Source organism: Chinchilla lanigera, unplaced genomic scaffold, assembly GCF_000276665.1.
Source record: "Chinchilla lanigera isolate Chin_1 unplaced genomic scaffold, ChiLan1.0 scaffold00145, whole genome shotgun sequence".
Lineage (NCBI taxonomy): Eukaryota > Metazoa > Chordata > Mammalia > Rodentia > Chinchillidae > Chinchilla > Chinchilla lanigera.
In genome coordinates, this window is record NW_004955546.1 from 2491609 (window position 1) to 2517587 (window position 25979).

The 25979-nt window shown below is 46.8% G+C and overlaps 1 protein-coding gene across 2 annotated transcripts in view; it reads left to right on the forward strand.

Moving 5' to 3' along the window:
- Positions 1-3617: 3617 nt before the first annotated feature.
- Positions 3618-25979, forward strand: part of Alox5 (arachidonate 5-lipoxygenase) — a 55684-nt gene continuing 33322 nt past the window's right edge. For both annotated transcript variants that reach the window (XM_005411792.2, XM_005411793.2), the window contains exons 1-3: positions 3618-3858; positions 11362-11560; positions 21104-21185. In XM_005411792.2, coding sequence (XP_005411849.1) covers positions 3709-3858; positions 11362-11560; positions 21104-21185 — 431 coding nt within the window. In that variant the 5' untranslated portion in view covers positions 3618-3708. The remainder of the gene's footprint in view (positions 3859-11361; positions 11561-21103; positions 21186-25979) is intronic.

Below are 25979 nucleotides of genomic sequence, written 5' to 3' on the forward strand. Positions count from 1 at the left end.
GCTGTCTTTGCTTCTGTTTATGTGATGAATTCCATTTATTGGTTTCTGTGTGCTGAACTATGTGTCCTTGCACTTCTGCAATAATGTTGGCTTAGTCATGATGTATGATATTTTTAATGATTTGTGGCTTTCTGTTTCCAAGTATCTGTTGAGAATTTTGACAAGTGTATTCATTAAGAACATTGGTCTGTAGTTTTCTTTTTTATTAGATCCTTGTCCAGTGTTGGTATGAGGGAATTGCTAGCTTCCAGGAATGAACTCAGCAATGCTTCTCCCAAGTTCATGGAAGAATTGACATAGTACTGGTGCTAGATCCTCCCTGAGGTTCTGCTAGAACTCTGTGTAGCATCCATCAGGTCCTGGCAGAACTTTGTGTAGCATCCATCAGGTCCTGCTTTTACAGTGTTTATTGAATTTTTATTATTACTTGTATTTCATCACTTCTTATTGGTCTAGTGAGAGTTTTTATATCTTCTTGGTAGAATTTTGATAACTCATATGGGTCCAGGAAGTTCTCCATTTCTTCTATGTTCTACAATTTATTGGAATATGTTTTCAAAATAGTCTTTTTTTTTGAACCAGAATTCAAACTCAGGACCTAGCACTTGCCAGGCAGGCGCTTTGCCACTGAGCTATATCCCTAACTTCCAACATAGTTTCTTATAATCCTCTGGATTTTGATAGTGTCTGTGGTGATTTCATCTTCTTATGTGAAATTCCATTAGTTCGGCTAAAAGTTTACCAATCTTATTTATATTTTCAAAGAACCAAGTCTTGAATTCATTGATACTACTTTTTGTCTCAATTTCATTAATCTCCATTCTGATCTTCACAATTTCTTACTTTTACTATTTTCAGATTTGCACTGGTCTTGTTTTTCTCAGACCTTGAGCTACATCAGTAGGGTTTTGAGATTGTTCTATCTTTTTGTTAGAGACGGCTGAGTTAGATAGAAATAGTATAGGCAGTCAGATAGGGTGAGGCCCTTGAAGGAGCTAGTGTGAAAAATGAGATACTTTGCAATTGTAGGGAGACAGACACCTCCAGCTGTGGGCCAGACCTCAAGACAAGTATAAAACAAATGCCTCCCTAAGGGATAAACATCATACCTCCCACATACCTCCCTAAGGGATAAACATCAGGGACTGATATTCTAAGTAGGTCTCTATCACCTTGAGAAAGCCAGGAAGAGTCACTAATTCAGCCTCCTACAGGAAAAGCCCCTGCTCTGTACTCTTGCCCACTTGCTATGTAACTCACTTCCCTATTTGATCCTGATATAATCAAATTTACCTGAACAATTATGCTTGTAATCTTATTGGTTGACCATAGTTTTGTCCCACTTCATGCCCACCTTGTGATTTCCCATTTTTCCCACCTTGGACCTGCCTCACCTCATGGTTTTGCTCTATAAAATCCCTAGGAAAGGCAAGATCCTTGGGAACCCACTTGGGCCCCTTCTGTCCCTCTCTCAGACAAAAGCTTTCTTTCCCCCAATACATATATTCTGCTCTTACCTCCGCTGTTCCTAAAATTCACTCTTCAATTTTAGGGAACACAAACTCGTCCCAGATATCTTTCAGGTTGAGAGTTTCTTTTCCCAATACATTTACATGTAAGTATTCACAGCTGTAAGCTTCCCTCTTAGAACTGTTCATTGAATTGACATTTTCAGTGGGTGAATTATAAGGCATGCTACTAATTACAGCTCCTTAAGGCTATGGAAAAGGAAGTAGTGATCTACTTCAAGTAAGGCAGTGAGTTGATCTGATCTGCTTAGATGTAGAAAAATTAAGTGGGAAACGGGTCTTATGACTGTGACACAGAAGCCTGAACTAGGGCAGAGACAGAGAAGACAAGACGTGGACACATTTGGGAAATGATCGCATGGTGGCAAAGTGTTTATGAAACAGTCCATGTTCTGCATGAGTGTAAGTTCAGTCTTTATATTTTCATAACATGTAACAAAAGTCTCAGAATGTTTGTACAACACTTCCAGGCGCCTATCCTAATAAGAACTTTAAATGTTTCATACAAAAACTATGTACAGAATTATTTATGAGTGAAAACAACCTAAACACCAATAATACTGGATTAATTGAGGCAATGGTAGCATATCTATATACTTAAACATTCTGCAGTTAAAATATATTAAATGAAATTACATAGGAAAATTTATGTTGTGATAAATTTACGTTGTGATAATTTATGTTGCAATATCACAAAATTACAAGTGAAAATTTATGTTGTGATACGCAAAATGAAAATATGACACAAAATTGCAAGTACAATATACTGTTAATGGCATAAAATGTCTGCAAAACATGCATTTTCTATGTGTTACATATTTCGCTAGTGTCAAACCTATATTTCTTACGTTTTCCAAAATCATAGTTCATACCTTTGTCAGAAATGCTAATGTACAGTATTTATTTTTAAAGAAAATAGCCAGTTAATTCTTGGACTTAAAGAGCAACCCCACAGATACACATCACAGGGGTCTGAGTTTTCTGGAGCACGCGCCCTGACAGGATTGGACAACAGGCAGCCCTGCACCCTAGGCGTCCTCCCTGTGCCCCAAGATTCTTTTCCCGCTTCCTCCCATCTCCCGGCCCGGGCCCTCCCTCATCTGCAGCTCCCGGACCTGAGCGCCCCCTCTAGACGGACATAGGCGTCCTGCTGTGCCCTATTCTCCCTATGTTGATGGGAACACAGTTGGGGTCCGACTCCCTGAAATGAGTCTCTTGCCCTTGGTCTCTGCCTGTCCCCCAATAGGGTTGGAGCTGGTGACCACCTGCACCCCCCGCCTCACGTGTGTCTGGGCCCAGCTCTATGCAGTGAATCTCAGGGCTTGCGCCTCGACCAGGAGACTAGCGCCAAACCCTGGGCTCTAGACCTCCTGTACCGCCCCTTGCCAGGCTGCCGGGTCCCGGGGCGGGGCGCCCTCGCCCGCCTGGGTCCGCCCTTCCTGGAGACCCACGCAGGAGAACCCGACCCAACCTATTTCCGAACCTGAACCCCCACGCCAAGCCTTCTCCTCGCCCCCGCGCTGCCCACTGCCTACAAGCTGGCGGCTTCTGGGTGAGGTGGGCTGGGGTCCCCTGTAGGAGCTCCTGAATCCCCAGGGCGGTGGAGCGGTGGGGCGGGGTTCCCTCCCCCCGCCCGGTTCAAAGGCACAGTGCGGGCAGCGATCCCAGGGTGGTCCTCCAGGGGCTCCACCGCAGCCGGTCCGAGAGGCTGGGGCAGGCAGATGCAGGTCAGCAGGAAAAAGTAGACAGACTGCAGGAAGGCAGGACAGCGGCGAAGTGGCCCAGTCGGTCCCGGGGCTGCAAGGCACACAAAGGAGACAGGACGCGGAGACAGGCGATGCTGGCGTAAGCACTGGGCAGGGGTGTGGGTCGGAGAGGAGACCCGAGCGTGACCCGGGTCTCAGCTGGGCAGCGCTGGGGTGTGGGGCGGACCTTTGGGAGCTGGGCGTGGTTTGCGGTTAGGGGCAGGGCTTGGGCAGGAGCAGGTGTCCAAGCAGGGGCCGAGCTGGGGGCCAGGGGCGGTGCTAGTATTAGGGGGCGGGGCTGGAGTTGTGCTGGGGCTTGTTGGGGGCCTGGGCGGGGCTTGTCTTGGGGGCTAGCCGGGCCGAGGGACTAGACCCCGCAGGTTCTGAGTACTTCTCGGACTTGGGCGCTGAGCTCCCAGCCCCGGCGCCCCGCCATGCCGTCCTACACGGTGACCGTGGCCACCGGCAGCCAGTGGTTCGCCGGCACCGACGACTACATCTACCTGAGCCTCGTGGGCTCTGCGGGCTGCAGCGAGAAGCACCTGCTGGACAAGGCCTTCTACAATGACTTCGAGCGTGGCGCGGTGAGTCCGGGACCTGACGGGACGGGATGAGACTGCGGGACAGGGACAAGGACCTGCAAAAGGGGAACTGCAGACGACCAGACTGCAACCTCCAGACCGGGAGGGAGGTGCCGGGCAGAGGGAATCATAGATGGACTGCAGGAAGGCGGGATGACAGCGCGGGGCGGCGACAGAACCTGCGGGCGGGCAGGGACCCAGTGACACCGCGCACCGCAGCCGTCTACGCAGCTTGGGTCCTCCGTCGCGAGGATCCAGGCCGGCGCTGCGGGTGGAGCTCTCGAGGACCCCGTGGAGGACAGGCTGGGGAGGGGGCTCGGGTCTTGGGCAGCGCGAGAGTAGTGCAGCGCGGGGTGCATGGCCCTGCTCCGCTCAGGCTGGTGCACTGGCACACTCAGTCCCTTCCCCGGCCTCAGTTTCCCTTTGTAGGATCAATAGTTGGCTTCAGCCTTGTCTGGTACGAGAGACAAGAGGGAACCTGTCCCCTCTGGTGGCTGGAGTGGCTGATGTCTTTTGTGCTCAGGACGGGCCCTAGAGAACTTCAAAGGGAGGAAAGAGCAAAGGTGGGGTGGGGGACCAGAAGTCCTCAGCCCCTCCCAGCAGAAGGCGCACAAGGAGGAGGAGGAGGGAGAGGGCCTCCCTCACTGGGGAGTAAAGACCAGGGCCAGGCATGGAGAGCCAGGGCTGCCCATCTTCATGCTCCTAAGGGCTGGGGCGGGGGAGGGGGGCCCTGGGGCTGGTTCAGCAGCTGCTCCTGATGCTGAGCACAGATCCCAGCCCATGGCTTTCTCCACAGTGGGGCCAGAGCAGTGTTCAGCGTCTCTCCCAGCACCTGGTGCACAGGAAGTGCTCAGGAAAGGACTAGAGTGATGTCCAGGGCGGACAGGTGCTCAGAGAATATCTGTTCCCTTCCATTGTGCCCAGCTTCTGAATCAGACTAGAAAGATACATACTTTACCAGCTGTCTTCTTACTATGCAGTTTATTATTAGTGAATGCACATGAAAGTCTTAGACTTCACTATTTGCGCCGAATGTAACCCTCAGTTTTGTGTTTCAGCTGAATATTTCTTGGATAAAATCTATGAAGTGTGTCTCAGGTCTGCAGAGCCTGCAGCAAGGACATAATAGTGTACTGCTGTAGATTCCACCCTCCCAGGCAGCTTGATCCCTCCCTGAAATCTGAAGCCCTCTTGTCCACTGACCCAGAACATATCAAGCTCAGAGGGCTGTTCACCTGGCTTGCATGCCCCTGGAGAAAGCATAGCCATGACTTTGTCTCACTTGGTCACCCCAATCCGGGAGCTGGCGCTGAAGACCACAGTGCATTAGGGTGATGTGTCACCATTTGGGAGGATGACACCGTCTAATATCTCCAAATTGACACCTTCATTATGTTCATTTTTTCATGGCTTTCACAATACCTAGGAGAGGAAGAAGAGGATGGGTCACTTCCCCTTTCTAAGAGAAGCCCTGCAGGCCCTGTTCTCTTCCACACAGCATAAATTTTTAGAGCTACAGGCCATCAGTGTGCAGCTAGGGGACCCCAAGGTGGGTCCTCCAGGAGACAGGGAGGGACAAGGGTGGCCATCATGGGTCACTGGATGAAAAGTGGCCTCTGTTCTACAATATTCTCCTCTCTCTTTTCCCTCTACCCTGAGGAGTCATTTAAATGATGTTGAGATTAAAGCCTCTTCAAGATCCCAGAGGCAAATTCCTAGAGAGATTTGCATGTCACATTTCCCTTGGACTGAGTTAGGAGGGACTCCCGTGCCACAGGGTTGGGGGCAGTCTGGTGTGAAAAGCCTTTGAAAACTGAGCTTTTGAGAAAGTTCCTGTTGATGCAAGTTACCCCATTCTGCTCTTGCACAGTCCAGAGCTACTTCCTCTTCTCCGGACAGGGCATTTGTGGACAAGATGTCCCTCTTGGGCAGAGGTAAGAGCAGTCTAGAGGAAGCCTGGCGAGGAGATAAGGCTTGCTGCCTGCTTGGGGGAGTGTTGCAGTCACTTCCACTCAGCACAGTAGAGAAAAGGTGATTTGCACAGGCCGATCCCATCCTTTCAGGCTGTGGGTGATCAATGACTCCCTCCCCTAGTGCACAATTCAGTCCAACAACGGACAGAACTAGTTTTCTTCTATTCTCTTCCTTCTTTCCTTTCTTTTTCTTTCATTCTTTCTCTTCCTTCCTTCCTTCCTTCCTTCCTTCCTTCCTTCCTTCCTTCCTTCCTTTCTCTCTCTCTCTCTCTCTCTCTCTCTCTCTCTCTCTGTCTGTCTCTTTCTTTCTTTTACAATAAACCAAGGTACAAATCCTTGATTATTCTCATCCAGGACCTACATAGTGACTCCGGTCAGGGCTAGGGAGGAATCCTTTGCAAGGACTCCTCCTGTAAGCGGCACAAGAACCCAGGTCCCACGCAGGATTGCCTCTTTCCAGCAGCTGTCCAATTTAGACACATTTGACAGGTTGCTTTGTTCTGTAACTCTGTAACTGTAAAGAGGTCCAAGTCAGACGGAAGACCAGCAGACCTACAGACTTCTGGGGAGCCTTAGTAGTCCCATTTCACTCCAGAATGGTGCTGTGAAGAAAGCTCAGGGAGGGCTGTGCCCAATCTGTGCGAGGCTCTGGCTCTATCCCTAGTCATGGAGAAGGGGAAGGGAGAGAGAGATAGATATTTAATATGTGATTCTTGGACATATTCAAGAAATGGGAGTTAGCCTTGTAATGATAACGCTTCTTATGTATATCCAGTGAATATTCTTATATTCATGAAGGATAAATTCTAGAATATCTCCTTCTTGGGAAGAAAATTGTGTGGAGAATAAATTCTTCCTTGAGGTCCTTGGGCTTGCTCTGTGCACCTGCCCCACCGCTTACATGGTCCCCTCTTCTTTCCTTGAGGCCCTGTCTTTCCCCTTTGTCTTCCAGCCTCCCTGCCTCCCCCCATCTTCTCCCTCTGTCTCCAGCTCTGTGCTACATTGTCCCTGCTACTAGTAAGTCTCCCAAGCCACTGCCTCTCCCCCTCCCCCGGGCTCCCTGCCATGCACCGCTCTTCTGTCTGCCCCCCACTCTCCCTCTCTCACATCCCCCTCCAAGATGGGTGGCCCAGGTCCTTGCTCCGTGGAGACCCCCTCCTCCATCTGTCCCTGGGCAGAGATGCTGGTGTGAACAAATGCCCTTCCTTAAAATGCCATGGAAAGTTCAGATGGAAAAGGATCAACCAACGCTTTGCTAAAATGCAGCCACATGCCACACAACCGCGGGTAGCATGTATGACAGTGGCCCTGCAGGGTGATAGTGGGGCAGAGAACACCTGTCTATGTTGTCGCTGTGCTTGTTCAGAGATGCTTAGATCCTGAGTACTTGCCTTCTGCTACAGTCATCCACAGTACTCACACAGCAGCTTGCTGCCCATGTATGACTAGGATAGCAGGTGGTCACATTGCCCAGGCTTGCACAGTGCTCCCCGAGATGTTCCCAAGGTGGCAACATCATCTTACAACATCCCTGTCCCTTAGCCACCCCTTGTGACTGAATCCCAAAGTTCTAGCCCCACAATTCAGCAGAGTTGAAAGCAGCAAGCGTGGTGACATTGGCCCTTCCTGACCTGAAGTGGTGACATCTCGCCCCCAGTCTCTCTAACATCTCACTCGCCACGGCGCCACCTCTGTCTCCAAGACCTCTGCAGGCCTTCTTCCTCCCGAGTTAGCTCCTGCCCCAGGATCTTGCTCCTGAGGCTCACTGCATCTGAAATGCCCCCACGCCTCCTTTCTGGCCTCTGCCCCTGACTCCCTTACCCCTGAATCTAACCAGTCCCCAAGGGTGGCCCCAACTTCCTTGTGTCTCAAGCGGTCTCATGGTGTCCTCTCTCACACTTTGTCCAGGGTCAAGCTGCGCCCCAAGCCAGGTCTTCTCCCCCTAGCCTGGCACCTCTCTGAAGATGTGGCCACAAGGATCAGATGGGACCTCACACAGGTGCAAGTTCTAGCCGTGGGGTGGTGATTGATTGCTCCTGGGACCCATAGCTGCCCAGCCTCTCTGTGATATGAGCCTATCTATGATATGAGTTGAGCGTTCACTGATCTCCCAATGTGGGCTGTGCCCCCTGTATCACATCCTCCACACAGAATTCTCTGTGTCTCAGCACACATATATGGAGTTACCCCAGAGAGGAAGCAGAGGCCAGGAGCCTGGTGGCCCCTACACCTTCCTAAAGCTGTATTTGCTGTCTGACCATGGGCCTCATGTCTTCTTGGAGGAGGCCTTTTTTTGTCCTCGGGTGTCAGGCCATAGACCCCAGACTCTATCCTTAAGATTTCCTGAGTTGGGCCCTGGCTGTCCCATCCAGGCCTGACCTGGGTCAGACACACCAGTCCACAGCCTGATGCCACCACTAGGAGATGTCAGTGGCCAGCGGAGGCCCTGAACGTCTAGTGACTTCACTTGCGGGGTGCAGTAGAGGGCCTGGGAGGCCCCATTCTCTTGTGACCACACCGCAGAGGACTGAAGGGACACCCTGCTGTCCACTCTGTCAGTGAAGCAACTTGGTCTTTCCTTGTGGGCCACTACCCCCATCCCAGCCAGACAGCTGGCCCCTTTGCCTTCCCTTGAGAGAAGCCCCCTGAGGCTGTCCTGCACCATTGCTTTGGAAAGGGTAGCAAGTCCTCAGCCTTCTTGGCCTCAACCCCAGACACCCACTCCCCAAAAATCTCTAGTAAAGCCACTTCCCCTGCAGCCACTGCGGTGGCCACTCACTCTTAAATCCTGACCACACACTGACTTCCCTTAGCCCATCCCCCTGGAGGGCAGCCCCTTCTGCACCCACACAGGAACTCCCAGCAGGCCCTTCATGAGGGCACATGGGCCGGCATCCCCTCCACACATGCCCCTGGCTGCTCTATGCGCACAGGGATAAATGTACATGGTGGCAGGCCCTAGGCTCCTCTTGTGCCCAGGTAGACCCTCTGCTGTAGGGAGTGAGGACCACACAGCCGGGGCCATGCAGACATCTGGCCACTGCGATTTCTCAGCGGTCCTGCCAGCTAGGTGTGGTGTCCTTTGAAAGACGAAGAAACAGCTCCAAAGGGTGAAGCGATTGGCCCAGGCTCAGCCATCACTTTGGAGCTGAGGTGGGAGCTCAGAGCCCAGACCCCAGGGCTAGTTTGTACCTCTGGCCACCCTACCCTCCATTCCTCCTTGGGCACAGGTCTCTGCAGATCCATTGTTGCTTAGGACCTGCCCTGCACTTTGGACCAGCTCCAAGCACCTGGTTGTTGTGTAGGTTCTGGCCTGGCCCCCATCCCCCTCCTCCCCAGGAGATGAAACAGCCCTTTCTTTCCTGGGCCCTGGCTCATGGCCCAGAACCCTGGACTTGCGGGTTCCTCTCTGAGCTGCACCTACAGCACAGATAGAGCCCTGTCTGAGGCCCTCAGGCCCAGGTCAGTGTGCTGTCTATGTGGTCTCTCTGGTGGCTCCTGCTCTCTTGCCAGACAAGGGCTCTTCTCAGAGGTGGCAATGAGACCTGTCCCCTCCCTGCAGGGACAGAGGCGCCTATGCTCCAGGAAGGACCAGCACCTATCATCCCAGCATGGGCCTGGCTCCTCTGTTCTCAGGGACTGTCCCTAACTGAGGCCCCAAGCCCAGACCACAGGCCAGGGGAGGGAGCTTCCGCTTTCAACCACAGTGTCTGGCCTGGACCATGGCCGCCACATGTCAGCTGCTTCATCTGTTCAGAGCCCAGGGGTCTGCAGAACTCCCAGCTTCCCAGTTCTCTTGGGAAGCCACCCAGAGTTCTAGCAGCCGGGAGAGACAGAGAGGGCCGGGCATGGTGAGTCACATGAGAATGAACAGCCAAGCCTGCCCCCGGTCCCCGCAACTCTGAGTTCTGCAGCCAGGAGGAAAGGTCATGGAAACTCGGCCTGGGAAGTGCCAGGCCTTGAACCTGTTGGGCACTGAGGCCAGAACAGCGCTTGAGCCCCACCCATCTCCTATCTGCTCCCAGCTGCTGCACACTGGCCATGCGGAATCTGGGGCAGTGCTGCCAAGTCCGATGGTACCCTGGGGGTAGGGAGCAGCTCCGTCCCAGGGACCTGGGTGGGAGCACTACCCATAACCCAGGGCGCCACCTTCCAGTGGCAAGGTGGCCGCAACCTACCAGGAGATGGGGCAGTCTGTCCTTAACATCTGCATGTGGTTGTGACTTGGAGCGAGCCAGCTGCCTGTCTCTGAGCTCCCATCTGTCCTCCCTCCCTGGTCCTATTAAGACCTGGAGAGCTGAAGAAGACCCTTGCTACCCCAGCCAGAGCCACATGAGGCCAGACACTGTCCCAGATCACCAGTGTCCATCTACACAGGCACAGGGCCTTCTCTGTCGCCCCCTACAGCACGCACTCTTGCTGCTGCAGGCACCCAGTGAACATCATGGCCAAATGAGCCAAGTAGTTCATTGTGAGCAGGGCTTGTTAAGAATCTTGGCTAAAGGTCTGCGATCAGTGGAGATGTCTGTGGACATATGAATGAATTTAAAAAGTGTAGCACGTATATAGGCACACACAGTGAGATAGTAGTCAGCTGTAAAAAAGCATGGAATCCTGTCATTTGTGGCAACATGAATGAGCCTAGAGGACATTACAGTCAGTGAAATAGACCAAGCACAGACAGACAAGTACCTCGTGTTCTTGCTCATGTATGAAGCCAGTCAGTGGTTTTTCTGGAAGAGGGAGGGCAATCCTGGTCACTGGAAGCTAGGAAGGGAGTACAGGTGGCTGCAGAGTGGGAACCAAAGTGCAGAGGGGAAGGATGAGTTCTGATGTTCTGCTCAGTGCCTATTGTTAATAAATTTGTATTTTCACAATATGTAAAAGATGATTTTGAATGTTTCTACGGAAAGTGAGTGTTTGACATAACAGAAATGTGATTACCTAGTATGGTCATTGTATAGTCATTGTATATTGTACACACACATGGAAATCTCGTGCCATTCTCCATTTATGTGCAATGACTCTGAATCAGTTAAAAAAAAATTTACTCTTGGCTAAATGAGCCACGGAGGAGGTAAAACTACCCCTGCCCATTTTTGGCTGGGCCATAGAGTTGATCTAAGCAAGTTAGCAGAAGAGCACACAGATTTATTCAGTACAAGGTGTACACCTCAGGGGCCCTCAAAAGGAGACAAAGACCTGAAAACCCAGCGAGAGTCAATCCTGTATGTACTGAGATGTGGTCGGGAAGGGGTTGGGGTAGGGTGGTGATGCATGGAGGAGGGACCCAGGTGAGAGAACCAGCTAACCGGGTCACTTCTGTGCCCACCCTGGAGAGAGGCTGCTGCTGCCCTCCGTGTAGGCAGGATGCCTTTCCTGGGGTCCCGGACCTTCTTGCACTGTCGTCGTGTTAGTGCCCCTGGCTCAGGATGCTGAATCCGCAGAGGCCCCTGTTTGGGTGGCATGTTCTTAGTTCCTCTGAGGTCAGGCTCAGCGACCCCAGTGGCTCACAGCCTGTCCCCCTGCCCAGGTCGATTCCTATGACATCCCTGTGGATGAGGAGCTGGGCGAGATCCAGCTGGTCAAAATAGAGAAGCGCAAGTACTGGCTGCATGATGACTGGTACCTGAAGTATGTCACGCTGAAGACACCCCATGGGGACTATGTGGAGTTCCCCTGCTACCGCTGGATCACGGGTGACAGCGAGATCGTGCTGCGGGATGGCCGAGGTAAGCTTGGGACCCACGCCAGAGGCTGTATCCTGGGAAGTCCTGGGCCTGAGGGCCCGCCTTGGGGGGCACCTGCTGTGCCTCAGTGCACCTGCAGGAGACTCCATCCTCCTTGAGCACTGAGTAGCCCAGGTGGGAGGAGTGGCCTCAGGACCAGCTGTGTCCTGCAGTGCCCCCACAGCACGGTCCTGGGGGTAACTAGGGTCCTGTCAGGAGTACCTGTGGGTATGCATCTGTCCAGGTCACCTTCTAACTTGCAGAATTTGGGTCACAGCAGGACTGGGGACTCAGGGCCCTCTGTGGTCCTGGGGAAGGCAAGACTGGGTAAGAATTCCCCCATATACCCGCCATGAGGGACCATGGCAAGCCTGGGGTTCACAGGTGCCAGCTCTTAAACTCAAAGTCTCACATTTTGCTGAAAGAGAGAACCCAAACTCCTGCCCTTCCCCAGGAAGCCCCTCAGAGGTGCAGGGCCTGGCTGGTCCCTCCTTGGGATGCCATTGTTTGCAGCTGGCTTGAAGCGGAGGTTCAGAGAGAAGCAGCTGCTTTTCCCTCCTCCCTGGATGACCACCAGCCTCCTAGTATGCACGAATCACGTCCATGTCTTGGCACCTGTGCCTCCCTCCAGCTGCCCCAAACCTGGAGTGACTGACCCACCTGTGCAGGCCAGGAACAAGGAGCCAGGCACCACTTCTGGGGACAGCACTGACCACTTCCCACGGATGGAGCTTCCCATTCCTGGCTCATTCGTTCTTCAGGGAAGCTGGGGTGGGCTGAGATGAGAGGATCATTACCCCCTTTTTAATAAGAAAACTGACATAGAACAGGAAAATTCTCCTGTAGCCGGCGTCTTTCCAACATGAGGCCACACCCTATGGTTCCTGATGTGGGATTTGATTTAAGAAACCAGATTCCAGTGTTTCTCAACTAGATGTGTGGGACTAGGAGGATTTTTATCCCTCGGCCTCACAGCAGGAAAAACTATCACAAAAATCATGTCATCTTGGGTGGCCAGGATGCGGAAGGCTGCAGATCACATGCTTCTGTCTCTCTCCCGCTGTGAAGTCATTCTTCTGTGGGAGACATAGATAGGGACAGGTGCAGGTGGGTGAGGATTTGAGAAAGATGAGGGCTATGTGCAGAGGCCCACACAGTCCTGGGGGGCCGTCAGCAGGGCTGATCCTGGCATGGGGAGGAGAGGAGGAGCTCAGAGTTATCCAGAGGGGTGTCCTGGAGACAGCTGCATTGCCCATGGTGCCCTATGTAGCCAGAACCATGGCACAGGTCTGCTTGAGGTGAGGAGATCCTGGTACCCAGCCCCGCTGGACAGCTTGTGACCACTACATCTGGTAGTAAAAACAAGGCTTGCATTTTTAGTATCTGTGATTTATTTTTTCATTTCATTTTTTCTAGTAGTTAATTTTTAGTGTATCTTTTAAATTTTTTTGAGAGGGGTACAGGGTCTCACCATGTAGTTCAGGCTGGTCTTGAACTCACTGTGATCCTCCTGCCTCAGCCTCCCGAGTGCTGGGATTACAAGCATGTGCCACCATGCCCAGCTAAAAACATTTTAAATGTTTACTGAAAGATAAAAAGAATTCCAAACAATAGCGAAAGGGACCCTAAATGCAAAATAGGGCCAGAAAAAAATGTTACTTTTCTTTATTCCAGTGAATTTCAGTAAATATTAATTTTTGGAATTAAAATTTGAACTCACCTTAAAAATTAAAAGGTACAAAGCCTAAGGCTGAACTGTCTCTCAAGCAGGAGGAAAAATACCAAGTTTGTTTGTATCTAACCTTTTTCTATGACCTGCAGTTGTTCTTCTTTAAACTCTTCTGATGAATGAACATACAAATTTTGTCATTTCAACTGTTTAGAAAGACCATAAGTAAAGATATACTAGAATGTTAACATTTTATATTGGTTTTGGGTGCAATTTGTGTGGCATTTAAATCTTTAGTTGAGTATAACTTAGTTTTATGATTACAAAAACATGAGTTATTTAAAAGAATATGCAATTTGACATACCTAGGAGACCAAATTATGTAAGAGAAGATATTAACAGTGAGTTCTAGATAATAGAATGCCTCATATGTCCATTTTCATTTTCATATTTTCATAATGCATATGTGTTAATTATATTGGAGGAAAATTAAATTTTTTAAAATACACAATTCTATGTATTTGGCAGTTACAGTCAGACAAATTGATGAAGGCATTTTCCTCCCAAATTAAAAATAAACTGTTTTGCTTAAGACATTAGAATAAAAGCACACTAAAGCAGAAAAGACTAACTTTACAAGCTCAGTCTTATAAATCAGTACACAGAATAGATTTGAATAAGCACAAACAGCCTGAAAGTTGACTGTTTAAAACAAACTACAGAATTGCCAAACATAGCTTATTTGTCCAGAAAAACAAAAATACAAAAACTAATGTATTTAAATCACAAATTCAGGAGAAGTACAATATATAGCAGCTTATGCTAATATGAAGTGAATAGGGTAGTAAATATTAATTAGCAAAATTGACTCAGAAATGCTGTGCTAGAATTGTCCAATGATTACAGAAATATTACAGAAAACTGCCAAAGAGCTAATCCAAATGTTATAGCGATTGTCTCAGAGTGGCTGGATTATGAGCTATTTTCCCCTTCTTTATTCCTTTTAAGAGTTTCAAAAATTCTACATTAAAAATGTATAAATTTTGAAGTTAAATAGGAATAAAGACAAAATGCAAAAACAAAATCCCCCGTCTCTTAAGACAAACTTTTGAACTTTAAAGGCAGAAACAGCTGCTTTTAATTTTTTTAAGTGCTTGGAATGGAACCCAGGCCTCCTGCATGCTAAGCATGCATTCTGCTAGTGAGCTGTGCCCCAGCTCTGCCTTTCTAAAATTTAAGAATAAAAATATTCTAAATATTTATTTAGAATAATAAAATTCTAAATATATAGGGGCCTGGGAAGGACTACTAAATTCAGGGAGCTTGTTAATGGCCCAGGACTCTAACTAATGGCCTAGGGGCCACTAATGGAAATGGAATTTCTAGATCTCCAGCTGCCCTCATGGCTCTGACACCTCCAGAACAGGAAGTTGCCACACCAAGTGCCACACAAACAGAAATGCTCAATGATAATTCTTGGAGTTTCAATAAAATATCTATCACTCAAATAGAAAACTATTTACACAAAGCCTCAAATCTTGCACACTTGCATTGCAAGGTTTTTTTTTTTCACTAGTAACATGAATAGGTGAGTTCTTCACCCAATTTGTGGAATAAGTAAGTGAAGACTGTGACTTTTGACTTCAGCTACCCAGACAGGCCAGCATTGCTTCTTCCTGTTTCTAAAGAAAGATGAATATGGCCGGATGCATGTTAGAAACAGTGGAGAGTACAGTACATGCATTTGCTATAACAACTACAGGGAGAGAACGGGTTAGAAAAGTATTTTTCCCATACAAAAAGAGGTCTTTTCTGAAAGGAAAAGTACATTCATTGTGCGTAGCACCTGTTTATCTTGTTGTATGTGCATATTTACCAATGCAAGGGGTTTTTTATAGGGGTGCTCTGGGTATCGAAGGCCTTGTGCATACTGGGCAAGTGCTCTACCACTGAGCTGCATCTCCACCCTTCAGAGCAACTAAAAGTTTACTCACACTCTGCTCTGAAACACCTACTTGGTAATGCCGTTGTGCTAGGCACAGTTAAATGCCATTTCGTTCTCTGGTGGAGTGCAGGTGGGGGCAAGGTAAACGAAAGAGGATATTGGAACTGTATGCAGAGAGAGGCACCGTAAGGGACAAAGACATTACAGCCAGGAGTGGGTGAGCTGGCGTTTCTCAGCCTGGCACTCCCCATATTACTCCCTCAGTAATTGAGAAACTGCTTTGTGGGTCCTCATACTTCTCACAGAACTATATATCAAAGGGTGTGCATGCCAGATCCCTGTCCATAATTAAGACAAAACTTGTGCAACTCAGCGCAACTCAGGACTTTCCTAAAATATGTGCACAGGGCCAAGTTTTCTACCATTGTTTAAAACAAGCTCAGGGCCCCTGTATGTTGCAGGGCTTAAGCAATGTCTGTTTTAAAGTGTTCATTACCTAGAAAAAAAAACTGCTTCTCAACACTGGCTTAGCTTTTCATGGTCTCTGTTGAACACACAGTCAAATCCCACCTTTCACACTGCATTAAGTTCTTCTGTTCCAAAAGAAAGTGAAGCACTATGGTTTTGTTTTTGTTTTCATTTTTTAACACTTTGTTCTTTCTCAAAAGACCTTATTTTCAACAAAGGGGAAATCTATGACACTCAGTTTTATTTTTTATTACTGTCAATTCCCTATAAAAGCTTGACTTTATTTCTTTTAATTATGTATGACACCTAACAAAAACTTAGACCAGGGCTGGGGATTTAGCTCAGTGGCAAAGCGCCTGCCTGGCAAGCACAAGGTCATGAGTTCGGTTCCTGGTACCGGAGAAAAACCAAAAAAAAAAAACTTAGACCATATGCCTGTAATCTTTGCCTTGGCTTTTGGATTAGAGAGGGGGGTTGGCAATATGTTGGTTTATTTCTCTGTTCCCCTCCTAATGTTACCCTTTCTCCCGATATTGTTGTTAACTGTCCAGGTGTTAATGAGGTCACTTTTTCATTTACATGGATCCAAGAAATATTTGTTTTTTACCTGCTCTGTGCCAGGCACTATTCTAACATCAAGGATCAAGCGCTGAAAAGGCTAACAAGTTTGTGGATTTACAACCTCCTGGGGGCAGATACCTGATGAACATGCAAATAAGTTAACAGCCATGCGTCAGGCACAGGCTGAGTGCTGAGATCAAAACAGAATGGAGCCACAGGGCTTTTATCTCCCAGACCGCAGCTTGGAGGGCTTCCCTGTGGAAGCGGCTTCTGAGTGGAGAACTAACTGGTGAGGAGTCAGCTGATTTCTCTAGATCCAGCTAAGTGGGTGCAGAGCAAACTAGGGAAGTCTGGGGTACTCTGTTGCCACAGATTCAATTTTCAAGGGTAAAAGAGATTTTCCATTTTTAGGGTGGCATGCCTCATCTAGTACTGGGACTTCCCAGGCACATACATATTTAGCTATGGGCTTTGTCTCACAAAGTTAAATTTCACAACTCTGATATTTTCCTACATTGTGAGTTCACACTCAGGAAGACTGCTCTTTGCTGAGTGGGCTACTGAAGCTCTTCTGTTACTGTCCTGTTGATGCTTTCAAAGCCTTCCTGAAGAACAGTATTTCTATGTGGTATGCATTTAAAATGTAAAAATTAGAGTAGTTTCAATGAACAGATGGCCTCATTACGTACTAGTTAATTTACACAAACTTGGGTAGTTCAGGTGCAAGACTCATCTCCTCAGGCTCAGACTCAACTGTATTTGGCTCTAAGAGCCCCCACACCTCGCTTGGCAGGTCTGGACTATTAACTAGTTTTCATTTCTCTGAGTTAATTTCCTTTAAGATTAAAAGCTAGTTTTGCCTTTAGAAATAAGAAATCTCAAGTTAAATAGCCACTGAATTTATCAATTTAACAACAAAGTGGATTGTAAAATTCCTGTAATGTACATTTACAGGAATAAACAGGATAAACAGAACAAATCACCTAGCTCACTTTTAAACTTGAACATTTGCTTTTATTATTATTATTATTTGTTTTGTTTTGTTTTTTTTCCGGTACCGGGAATCAAACTCATGACTTTGTGCTTGCCAGGCAGGCGCTGTGCTGCTGAGCTAAATCCCCAGCCCCTTGAACATTATTTAAAAAAAAAAAAAAAAAAAGACAAGCAGGAGAGTGACCCTACTCACTCACTGCTCAACAATAGGCTGCAGAGAACACTTTCTTATTTACCATCTAGGACTGTGGCTGCAAGGTAGAACTTTAATAACATCTTAGCCTCCTCCCATCCCAGTGTACCTGACCCTACCAGCCAGAGCAGAAGTCTTATGAAGAGATGTAGGGGAAGATATCTTGTCCTGGTTTTCTGTTTCAACGGGCTCTCGAACATATCCCAACTTGAGATATAGGCAGAGTTCAAATCTAGTCTGTATTTTCTTAGGCTGCTGGTCTCCCTTTTTTGGAAGACTCCTGACTGTGTCCTTTCTGCTTAAAGGTTGTGGAGGTGACAGCTATTCTCACACAGGGAGGCTAACATGCAAAGTGGCTCCTTGGATTGTGGATATCTCTTCCTCATGTGCAGGACCGGGCCTGGGTGGGCATAATGGCACAGGCTTTTGGGAACCTGACAAGGAAGAACGTAGGGAGCTTTGGTTCCAAAGAGAAGTCTTTCTAATAGCATCTTTGTGAGAGCTTCTCAAGCCCACCAGCCAGAAGTGTTAAGTTCGGATTGCTGTGAAGCCCAAGGACAAGTTACTGCAGTGCCTCAACAGGGCCAATGACTGGATAATTACCAGTGAGCGGCCCCTCTGGATCTTGTAATCAGAGGGCACAAACTTGTTCATGGTGCCAGGTGGGCAGACTTTCACTGGCCTCTGGTCAGCGGACTCCAGGTGGCTTCTTGAGAGATGCGCCCACTGGTAATTTGTCTTCAAATATCTTGAACTACTCCAGAGTAGGCGTGGTGCACTTGTAAGAGTGATCCAAGCTCTTTTCTCCAAAGGCCACTGCCTTAGGGATATTTTTTTCTTGATACTCATTGTAGTAATGTGCAAAATGAGGGTGACATCAAATGCTCCCCAAACCAGATCTTCTTTCAATCACACCTCCTGTAGTCTAGCCCTTAGCATATGAGCATCACAGAAATTAGTGAGGCAGGCCTGAAGTTCCTTAGGGAAGGATTTGCTGTAAATTTTTCTGAATTTGGCAAAGATCCCTCAGAAAAACAACTTGGACCACACTGTCTCCAGTGACCATGGGAACCTATGAAATCCTCTACTAGGCTTCTTGCCAGAAAGCCAGATACAAGCATCCCATGTGTCCCTTGTGCCCAATGGGACACTTCTCCTCTTGATAGATTTTCTTCTTCAAGTTTGCTTCCAAATTTCTAGAGAAATGAAATTTTTGAGGATTTGGGCTGTGTCTTCTGTCATCTGCATCTTCCTGGCCATAGTGTAGGAGTTTGTTATAGAGTAGGAATAACACGCCCATGAACTTCTTGCTGTCCATCTGCTCCTGTAATGTGGTAGTGGTCCTGCTGCCACCACAGCCCATGGAAAAATAGGGCAAAAGCCTGGTATTTCTGGTCCAAGTGCTGGTGTGGTCATTCCAAATCAGGCTGTTGAACGCCATAGTTGTCCTTGAGGGGTGAAGGCTTTGAAACTGGGAGGCTCTGAGGGTGGCTTCTCATAAGAGAATCTGACTGCAATCTCATCTGTGTCACACCAATGGCTTCTTGAAGAAGAGTGCTGAAGCAACACCTTTTAGGTTTTGGGATGAGTGAGCTGAAGTCATCATCATCTAGAAGTTGTAGGGGTGATGAGCCTTTTTCAGAAAAGACTACTCTTTGGTCACCAGGTGACTTCTCATTAAGTTTTTTTTTTAAACCAAAATTTATAACCATTTTCCTGTCCCTGATGCTGCTCACCTTTGGGGCTGGCTCTTTGTGAGGAGCAAAGGTGATACTGCTGGCAGGCATTTTACTGGGGTTAGGACTTCCTACCTCTCTTGGTTTTGCACTAACAGCATTCCTGCCCCTTTCCCAGGACTCCACGGTAAATCACTGAAGAGCCTTGCTCTTCAAGCCTATCACTCCTTTCTTGGAACTTCTTTGTTTCCTCATTCTTACTTTGACCCTCAGTTGAAATTCAGAGTTTTGGGAATTATGGAACTCAGGAATGAAGGTGGCAGGTGCCCTCTTTAAAAGCCATATTTAAACACGCTGGTGGCATGCACAGCAGATTCCATGGACTAAAGAACCTGAATCGTAAGCTTTTGGAGGCTGCTTCATCCACGCTTGGCCTGAGAGCCACTTCAGTCGTCCTGGGAGTTGCAGAGCTCTGACACCCTTAGGAAGTTTTCTGCCATTTTTTCACCTATCACCATTTTCAGTATTGTGGATCTGCCAAAGTCCTTCTCCTTTGACTCAAAAGCATTTTCGAGAAGTCTCAGTGATCTAGGATTCATGGAGGGCCCAGCTTAGCATCTCAGCTTCAACATCTCCCATCTCCCAGATTGCTAGACATGTTTTTTTTTTCTCTAATTTTTAGTGTATTTTATAAAAATATTAATGTTTGCTAGAATGGAAGTTTTTAAAATCCAACCCTTTGCCACAGAGAGCTGGAGATCCTCACCTATCCTCCTGTTTCCTGTCCTGTCCTATGTCATGCATGAATCTCTGCTTTTCAGGAAATCTAGGGTCCTCTCACTCACGGCTGAGTTGGCTTAGATGACCTGCTTTGTCCACACATGGTCATGACCACATCCTGCCTGTTCTAAAGGCCCTGGCAAGCGGCCTGCCCTCAGCTACCTGCCCGGACTTCTGCAGTGAGAGCTGGTAGCAGGACAGGCTGAGGGACAGACACCTATGGAGCTCAGGCCCATGATGGGGACAGCACAAGTGTCATCACCACTCTTCCCATGTACTGGGCTTGGCCCAAGGGCAGGGCTGTGCAGGGCACTCACCACATCCTCTCCTGAGGCCCTGAGACACCAGCACTGCCATTATCACCTCAGGTGGGGAAGTCGAGGCAGCATGCTCTGGGTCACCTGGCTTTAAGTGGCCAGGCTATGTCCCAGCTGAGGTGTGGCCCCTCCAGCCACAGCCTGGGAGACCCACTCTGTTTCACAATGGAGCTTCCTTCCCAGGCTCATCCAGACACCACAGGGGGCCAGACAGTGTCCACCCTGAGGGCCAGTTCTTGACTTGCACACTTCTCCATGAAGCCACCAAGTGCACTTAGGAACCTGGGATCTGTGAATCCCACTGCTCTCTCAGGCCACACTGAGGCCCCACGTCAGCTGTGGTTTCTGCCCAACACAAGAGGGGCAGAGCTGTGTGCAGTGGTTTAAAAGCACCCAAGACAGACCTTAAAACGCTGTCCCTTGCAGTAAGGAAGCAGGCAGGTCTGCCCTAAACCCAGGATTCCTGCAGAGGCAGGGTCTAGGGGAAGGGGAAAGTCCTAGCAAAGGATAGCCACTGCTCCTCCCACAAGTGCCAAGACCATTGCCCCAGCCCTGGGAAGCTGGTGAGAACCTAACCCAGCTCCTGCATGGGGATCTGATGCTCTGACAAAGGCCCGAGGGCGGGGGCGTTGTTTGTGCTGAGGCAGGGAGCAAGAGGAGGAAGTAGATTTGCCTTTTGTAAGGACAGCGGAGGACATGGGATTTGGATTTTGTGCTGCAAACTCACTAATTAGGCGTGTGATCTTAGACGGAGTCTAAGGGCAAAGTTATTCACCCCTCCTCCTGCCTGTTTCTTCACCTTAGAAAATGAAGGTGCATTGGGGAGCATAAATGGACCAGGCATGGGAAGCACCCGCATGAGCAGGCATCTGAGGGAAACCTAGGCACACACGATGTCACCACTGCTCTTTCTGAGGCTCCTCATATGTGTACTTCTTTCACAGCCAAGCTTGCTCGAGATGACCAGATCCACATTCTCAAACAGCACCGGCGCAAGGAGCTGGAGACGAGGCAGAAACAGTATCGGTGAGTGTGACCGACCACAGCTGCAACCTTCATCACCGTCCCAAGACCCCATAGTCCCAGGTGTCACCTTAGCTGCCTCTTCAGGCTGAGATGGTGAAGGGGGTTAGTCTGGAAGACACTTGGGATTAACCACTGGCATGGGAGAGACAGAGCTCAAGAGCTTGTGTTACCTGGGTGGTGTCCCACTCTGGTCCGGGGATTGCCCTCCCTCTTTGTCTTCTGTGATTCAGTCGTAAAAGTCATGTGTGAACTACAGCAAAGCTGACAAACCTGTAGTGAACTGACCAAGAAATAAAAAAAGAATGGAATTATTAAAATTAGAAATGAGAGGAAAAATTAATACCAACTTTACAGAAATTAAAATCAATAAAAAGAGACTACTATGTACAACTGTACACCAACAAATTAAACACAGACAAACCCCACGCAGATATAAACTACAAAACTGACCTCTGAAGGGACAGGTAACCTGAATGAGCCAGTCACAAGCAAAGAGACTGAGTTAATAACTTAAAACTTCCTACAAGCAAAACCCCAGGCCTAGATAGCCCACTGGTGAGTTCTAGCAAATGCTTAAGGAGTTAATACCAATCTGCATAAACTCTTCCAAAAAACCATGCAAAGGCACTGTAAGGAAATAAAACAATACACCAGTATCCTAACCTAGGGACACAATGCTGACATTTTCAACAAAATCTTAGCAAACCTCATTCAGCAAGCCTTGAGTAATATGAGTAGGCAGAATCTATCCCTGGTATGTAAAGATGATTTAACATTGAAAGATTGGTTAATCATATGAATGAAAAACAAAAACCACATGGTCAGCTCAACAGATATTTGTAATAATCATTTGAAAAAAATCCAATGCCCTTTCATGATAAGAACCCTCAAAAATTAGAAACTGTAGAGACTTTCTCAGTCTGTAAAGGACATTACAGAAAGCTTGCAGTTAACATCATATTTAATAAGGTGAGACTGGATGCTCCCCCTAAGACTGAAGAACAGGATAAGGATGATTGTTTTTCTACTTGTATTCAATCTCACCCTGGAATATCTACACAGGTAAGTTAGAAAAGAAATATTAAAATATAGGCACAATACTGGAGTACAATTAGCAAAGATTGTATTTTCATAGAAAACACAATCTTTCATAGAGAAAATCTTATGAAATTTTTTGGCAAACCAAAAAAACTATTAGAACTAATAAACTGCAAGGTTGCAAGATACAAGATCAATAAACAAAAACCAATATCATGTGTTTTCTATGCAGTATCAACCAACAATCTGAAAATAAAATTCTATTTACAATAACATCAAAAGAAATAGGATATTGATGAATGAATTTAACAAAAGTAACCTGAGACTAATACAGGAAACTCTAAATCTTTGAAAATAATTAAAGACTGAAACAAGTTGAAAAATATCTCAAGTTCATGGATCACAGGACTTAATTTTGTTAAAATGGCAATAATCCCCAAATGATATACATATTCAATACAGTCCTCACCAAAATCCTAGCTGGATTGTTGGCAGAAATTGACAAGCTGTTCCTAAAGTTAATATGGAAGTGCAAGAGACCAAAATAGCAAAACAATCTTGAAAAAAATGAAAACAAAATTAGAGGACTTATACTTCCTAATATCAAAATTACTATACATCATCTGTGGTATTCAAAAAATATGATATTGGAATAAGGATAAAGATTGTCTTAGTCACATTCTCATGGCTCAGACACAATGTCTGACACCCACAATTATAGGAGTTTATTTAGGCTCACAGTTTTAGTCCATGGCCAACTGGCTCCTAGGCAGAACAGCATGGTAGGAGGGCTTGCTGCAGAGTAGAGCTGCTCCTACCATGGGGATCAGGAAGCAGAGAGAAAAGGGAGGAGCTGGGGAGGGAGACACATCTTTCCAGGTCACACCCCCTATCACTCAGTCTTTTGACCAGGCTTTACCTCTTAATCCACTGATGAGCACAAGATCCAATTCCCCTCACTTCTGAGCACACAAAGCTTTCAGGGAAGCATTCCAGATCCAAACCACAAACCAGATCAATGAACTAGAATTGAAAATCCAGAAATGAGGCTTTGTATTTATTATCAATTTATTTTTGAGAGAGGTGCAAGATAATCCAATGGAAAAGAGTAATCTTTTCAACAAAAAGTGCTGGGAAAACTTGATAGGCAACATGAAGTTGGGCCTTACTCAACACTAAATACATACATTAACTCAAAATGGATCAAACCCTGAATGTAAGAGTTAAAACTATGAAATTCTTTGAAGAAAACATAGGAGTAGCCTGCCTGCCGTTGGAGTTGACAGAAAAGTCTTGAATAACAAAAGCATGAATAACAAAAGAAAAATGGATAAATTGACATCATCAGATTTTAAGATTGATGTTTCAAAGGGTGCCTTAGTTACTCTTCTGTCCTTGCTGAGACAAAATACCTGACATCCAAAATTAAGGAAGGAAAGATTTATTTAGCTCACAGTTTGTGGAGGTTTCAGTCTATAATCAGCTGTCTCCAAGGCAGGGTGGCACACTGCAGAGAGACAACCGTTCGTGGCAGCAGGAGACAGCAAAAACAACATGAGCAAAAGGAGGAGAGCAAGCCTTTTTCCCACCCTTATATTGTAAGCAGGCCAGCACCCCTCCCCAGGGTGGATGTAGCACTCACACAATCTTCCTGCCCTCCTCTTGCACAGGATGAGGATGTTTACGAAAAGAGGACCCTGACCCCCTGCTGAGTCACTTAATTAAACTTTTAAACTTCTCAAGTTGACACAATGTAAAGTGAAAAGATAACCCACAGGCTGGGAGAGGTCCCTTGCAAAACACATATATGACAAGAGACTTGTATACAAAATATGTGAAGAGCTCTTACAACACAATAAAAGATAAACAGTTCAATTAAAAACAGGCAAGCATCTGAATAGACATTTCTCCAGGAAATGGTCAATGAGTTCATGAGAAGATGCTTAATACATTAGTCATCTAGGAAATGCTGACCAACATCTCAGTGAGACCCCCCCTTTACACCCACTAGCATAGTGAGAATCAAAGTCATAAAATAACAAGATTTGACCAGGATGTGGAGATCAGAACCCTCATACACTGCTGGCGGGAATGTAAAAGGGTACCACTGCTTTGTGTCACTGTCTGGTAGCTCCTGGATTTATTAAAAAGGGAGTTACCAAGGCTGGGGATGTAGCTCAACAGTGCAGCACCTGCCTGGCAAGCACAAAGCCTTGAGCTCAATTCTCGGTACCAAAAAAGAAAATAGTAAAAAAAAAAAGAGAGTTACCATATGACCCACAAATTCCACTCCTAGCCAAAAGAAACAAAACAAACCAATGAAAATAAAGCAGTCTCTGAAACAGTTATAGCAGTATTACCCATGATAGGCAAAAGTTGTATTCAACCCAAGTGTCCATTAACTGACAAGTGGATAAGAAAAATGTGGTGTGACTATATGCCTTAAAAGTAACTAATTATTGATGTATGCTGCAATGTGGATAAACCTTAAACGTGTGCTAAGTGGAAGAATCCAGTCATGAAAGATCATCTGCTATATGATTCCTTTTATATGGAATGTCCAGAGCAGGGAAATCTTTTTAAAGACATAAAATACATCAGCAATCATTGTGACAAAGTACCCGAGATAATCAGCTTAGAAGAAGGAAGGTTTGTTTTGGTTCATGTTGGCAGCTATAGTGTATGTTCTGAGGGACCTGCTGTTTTGGGCTGTGGTGAGATGGCATGGCGAGGTGGGCACAGTGGAGCAAACCACTCACTCATGGTAACTAGGAAACAAAGACAGACAAAATGGCCAGGCTCCCACTGCCCCCTCCAAGAGCACTTTGCCAATGACTAGACTTCCTTCCATGAGGCCTCATCTCCTAGAGGAATGACGGCAAAACTTTTAGAGTCCAAGTGCCCAGACTGTAACCCACTTATTTATCATAAAGTGCCAACACTGTGATTAAACTAGAATATTTGATGATCACCTGCTGGAATGACTCAGCTTGTGTGCCAGTAGAGAGGGCACTGCATGCCCACTGCAGTATGCGTGCCATAGGCTCACCACCACTATCCTACAGGTTCCACCACTCCCAGTAGTGCTACTGGTTGGGGATCAAACTTTTGACATGGGGCTTTGTGGGACACTACTCTAAAGCAAAGCACTTGCTGGAGTTGGGGTGTAGGCAAGGTGGCAGTGACAGCTGAAAGATATAAGGCTTCATTCTGGGTAGTGAGAATGTCCTAAAACTAACTATGATGGCTGCACTTGTCTGTGCATATACTAAAAACTTTGGATTGTACATTTTTTTATTTTAAAGAGAAAACAAAACAACAAAAACAATGATACAGAAATTCAAAACAAGATAATAGGAAATTAACAATGGTTATATTGCATATTGTTATCTTCGAAGTAGCTCCACAAATTACAAGATACAGGCATGCAAAACTGATCAAACAATATAAGCACAAACCATTACTCTCCATGAACTAATAGAAGTTAGTAGTATAATTGCCTTAACTATTTGTGTGTATATGTATACAAACATGTATATATGTACATATATGTGTGTATATGTGTGTGTATATATATATATATATATTGTATTTGTTTTCTTTTCCCTTGCTTCTTTTCTCCTTTTCCCCATTCCAGTTGTTCTTTCCTTTTGAGCAGTTTTTTTCCCTTGCACAATATCTACTGTACCTTTTGGATCTTATTTACTATTTTAGTTTCTTACACTAGGGAGACAATACAATGTTTACACATGTGAG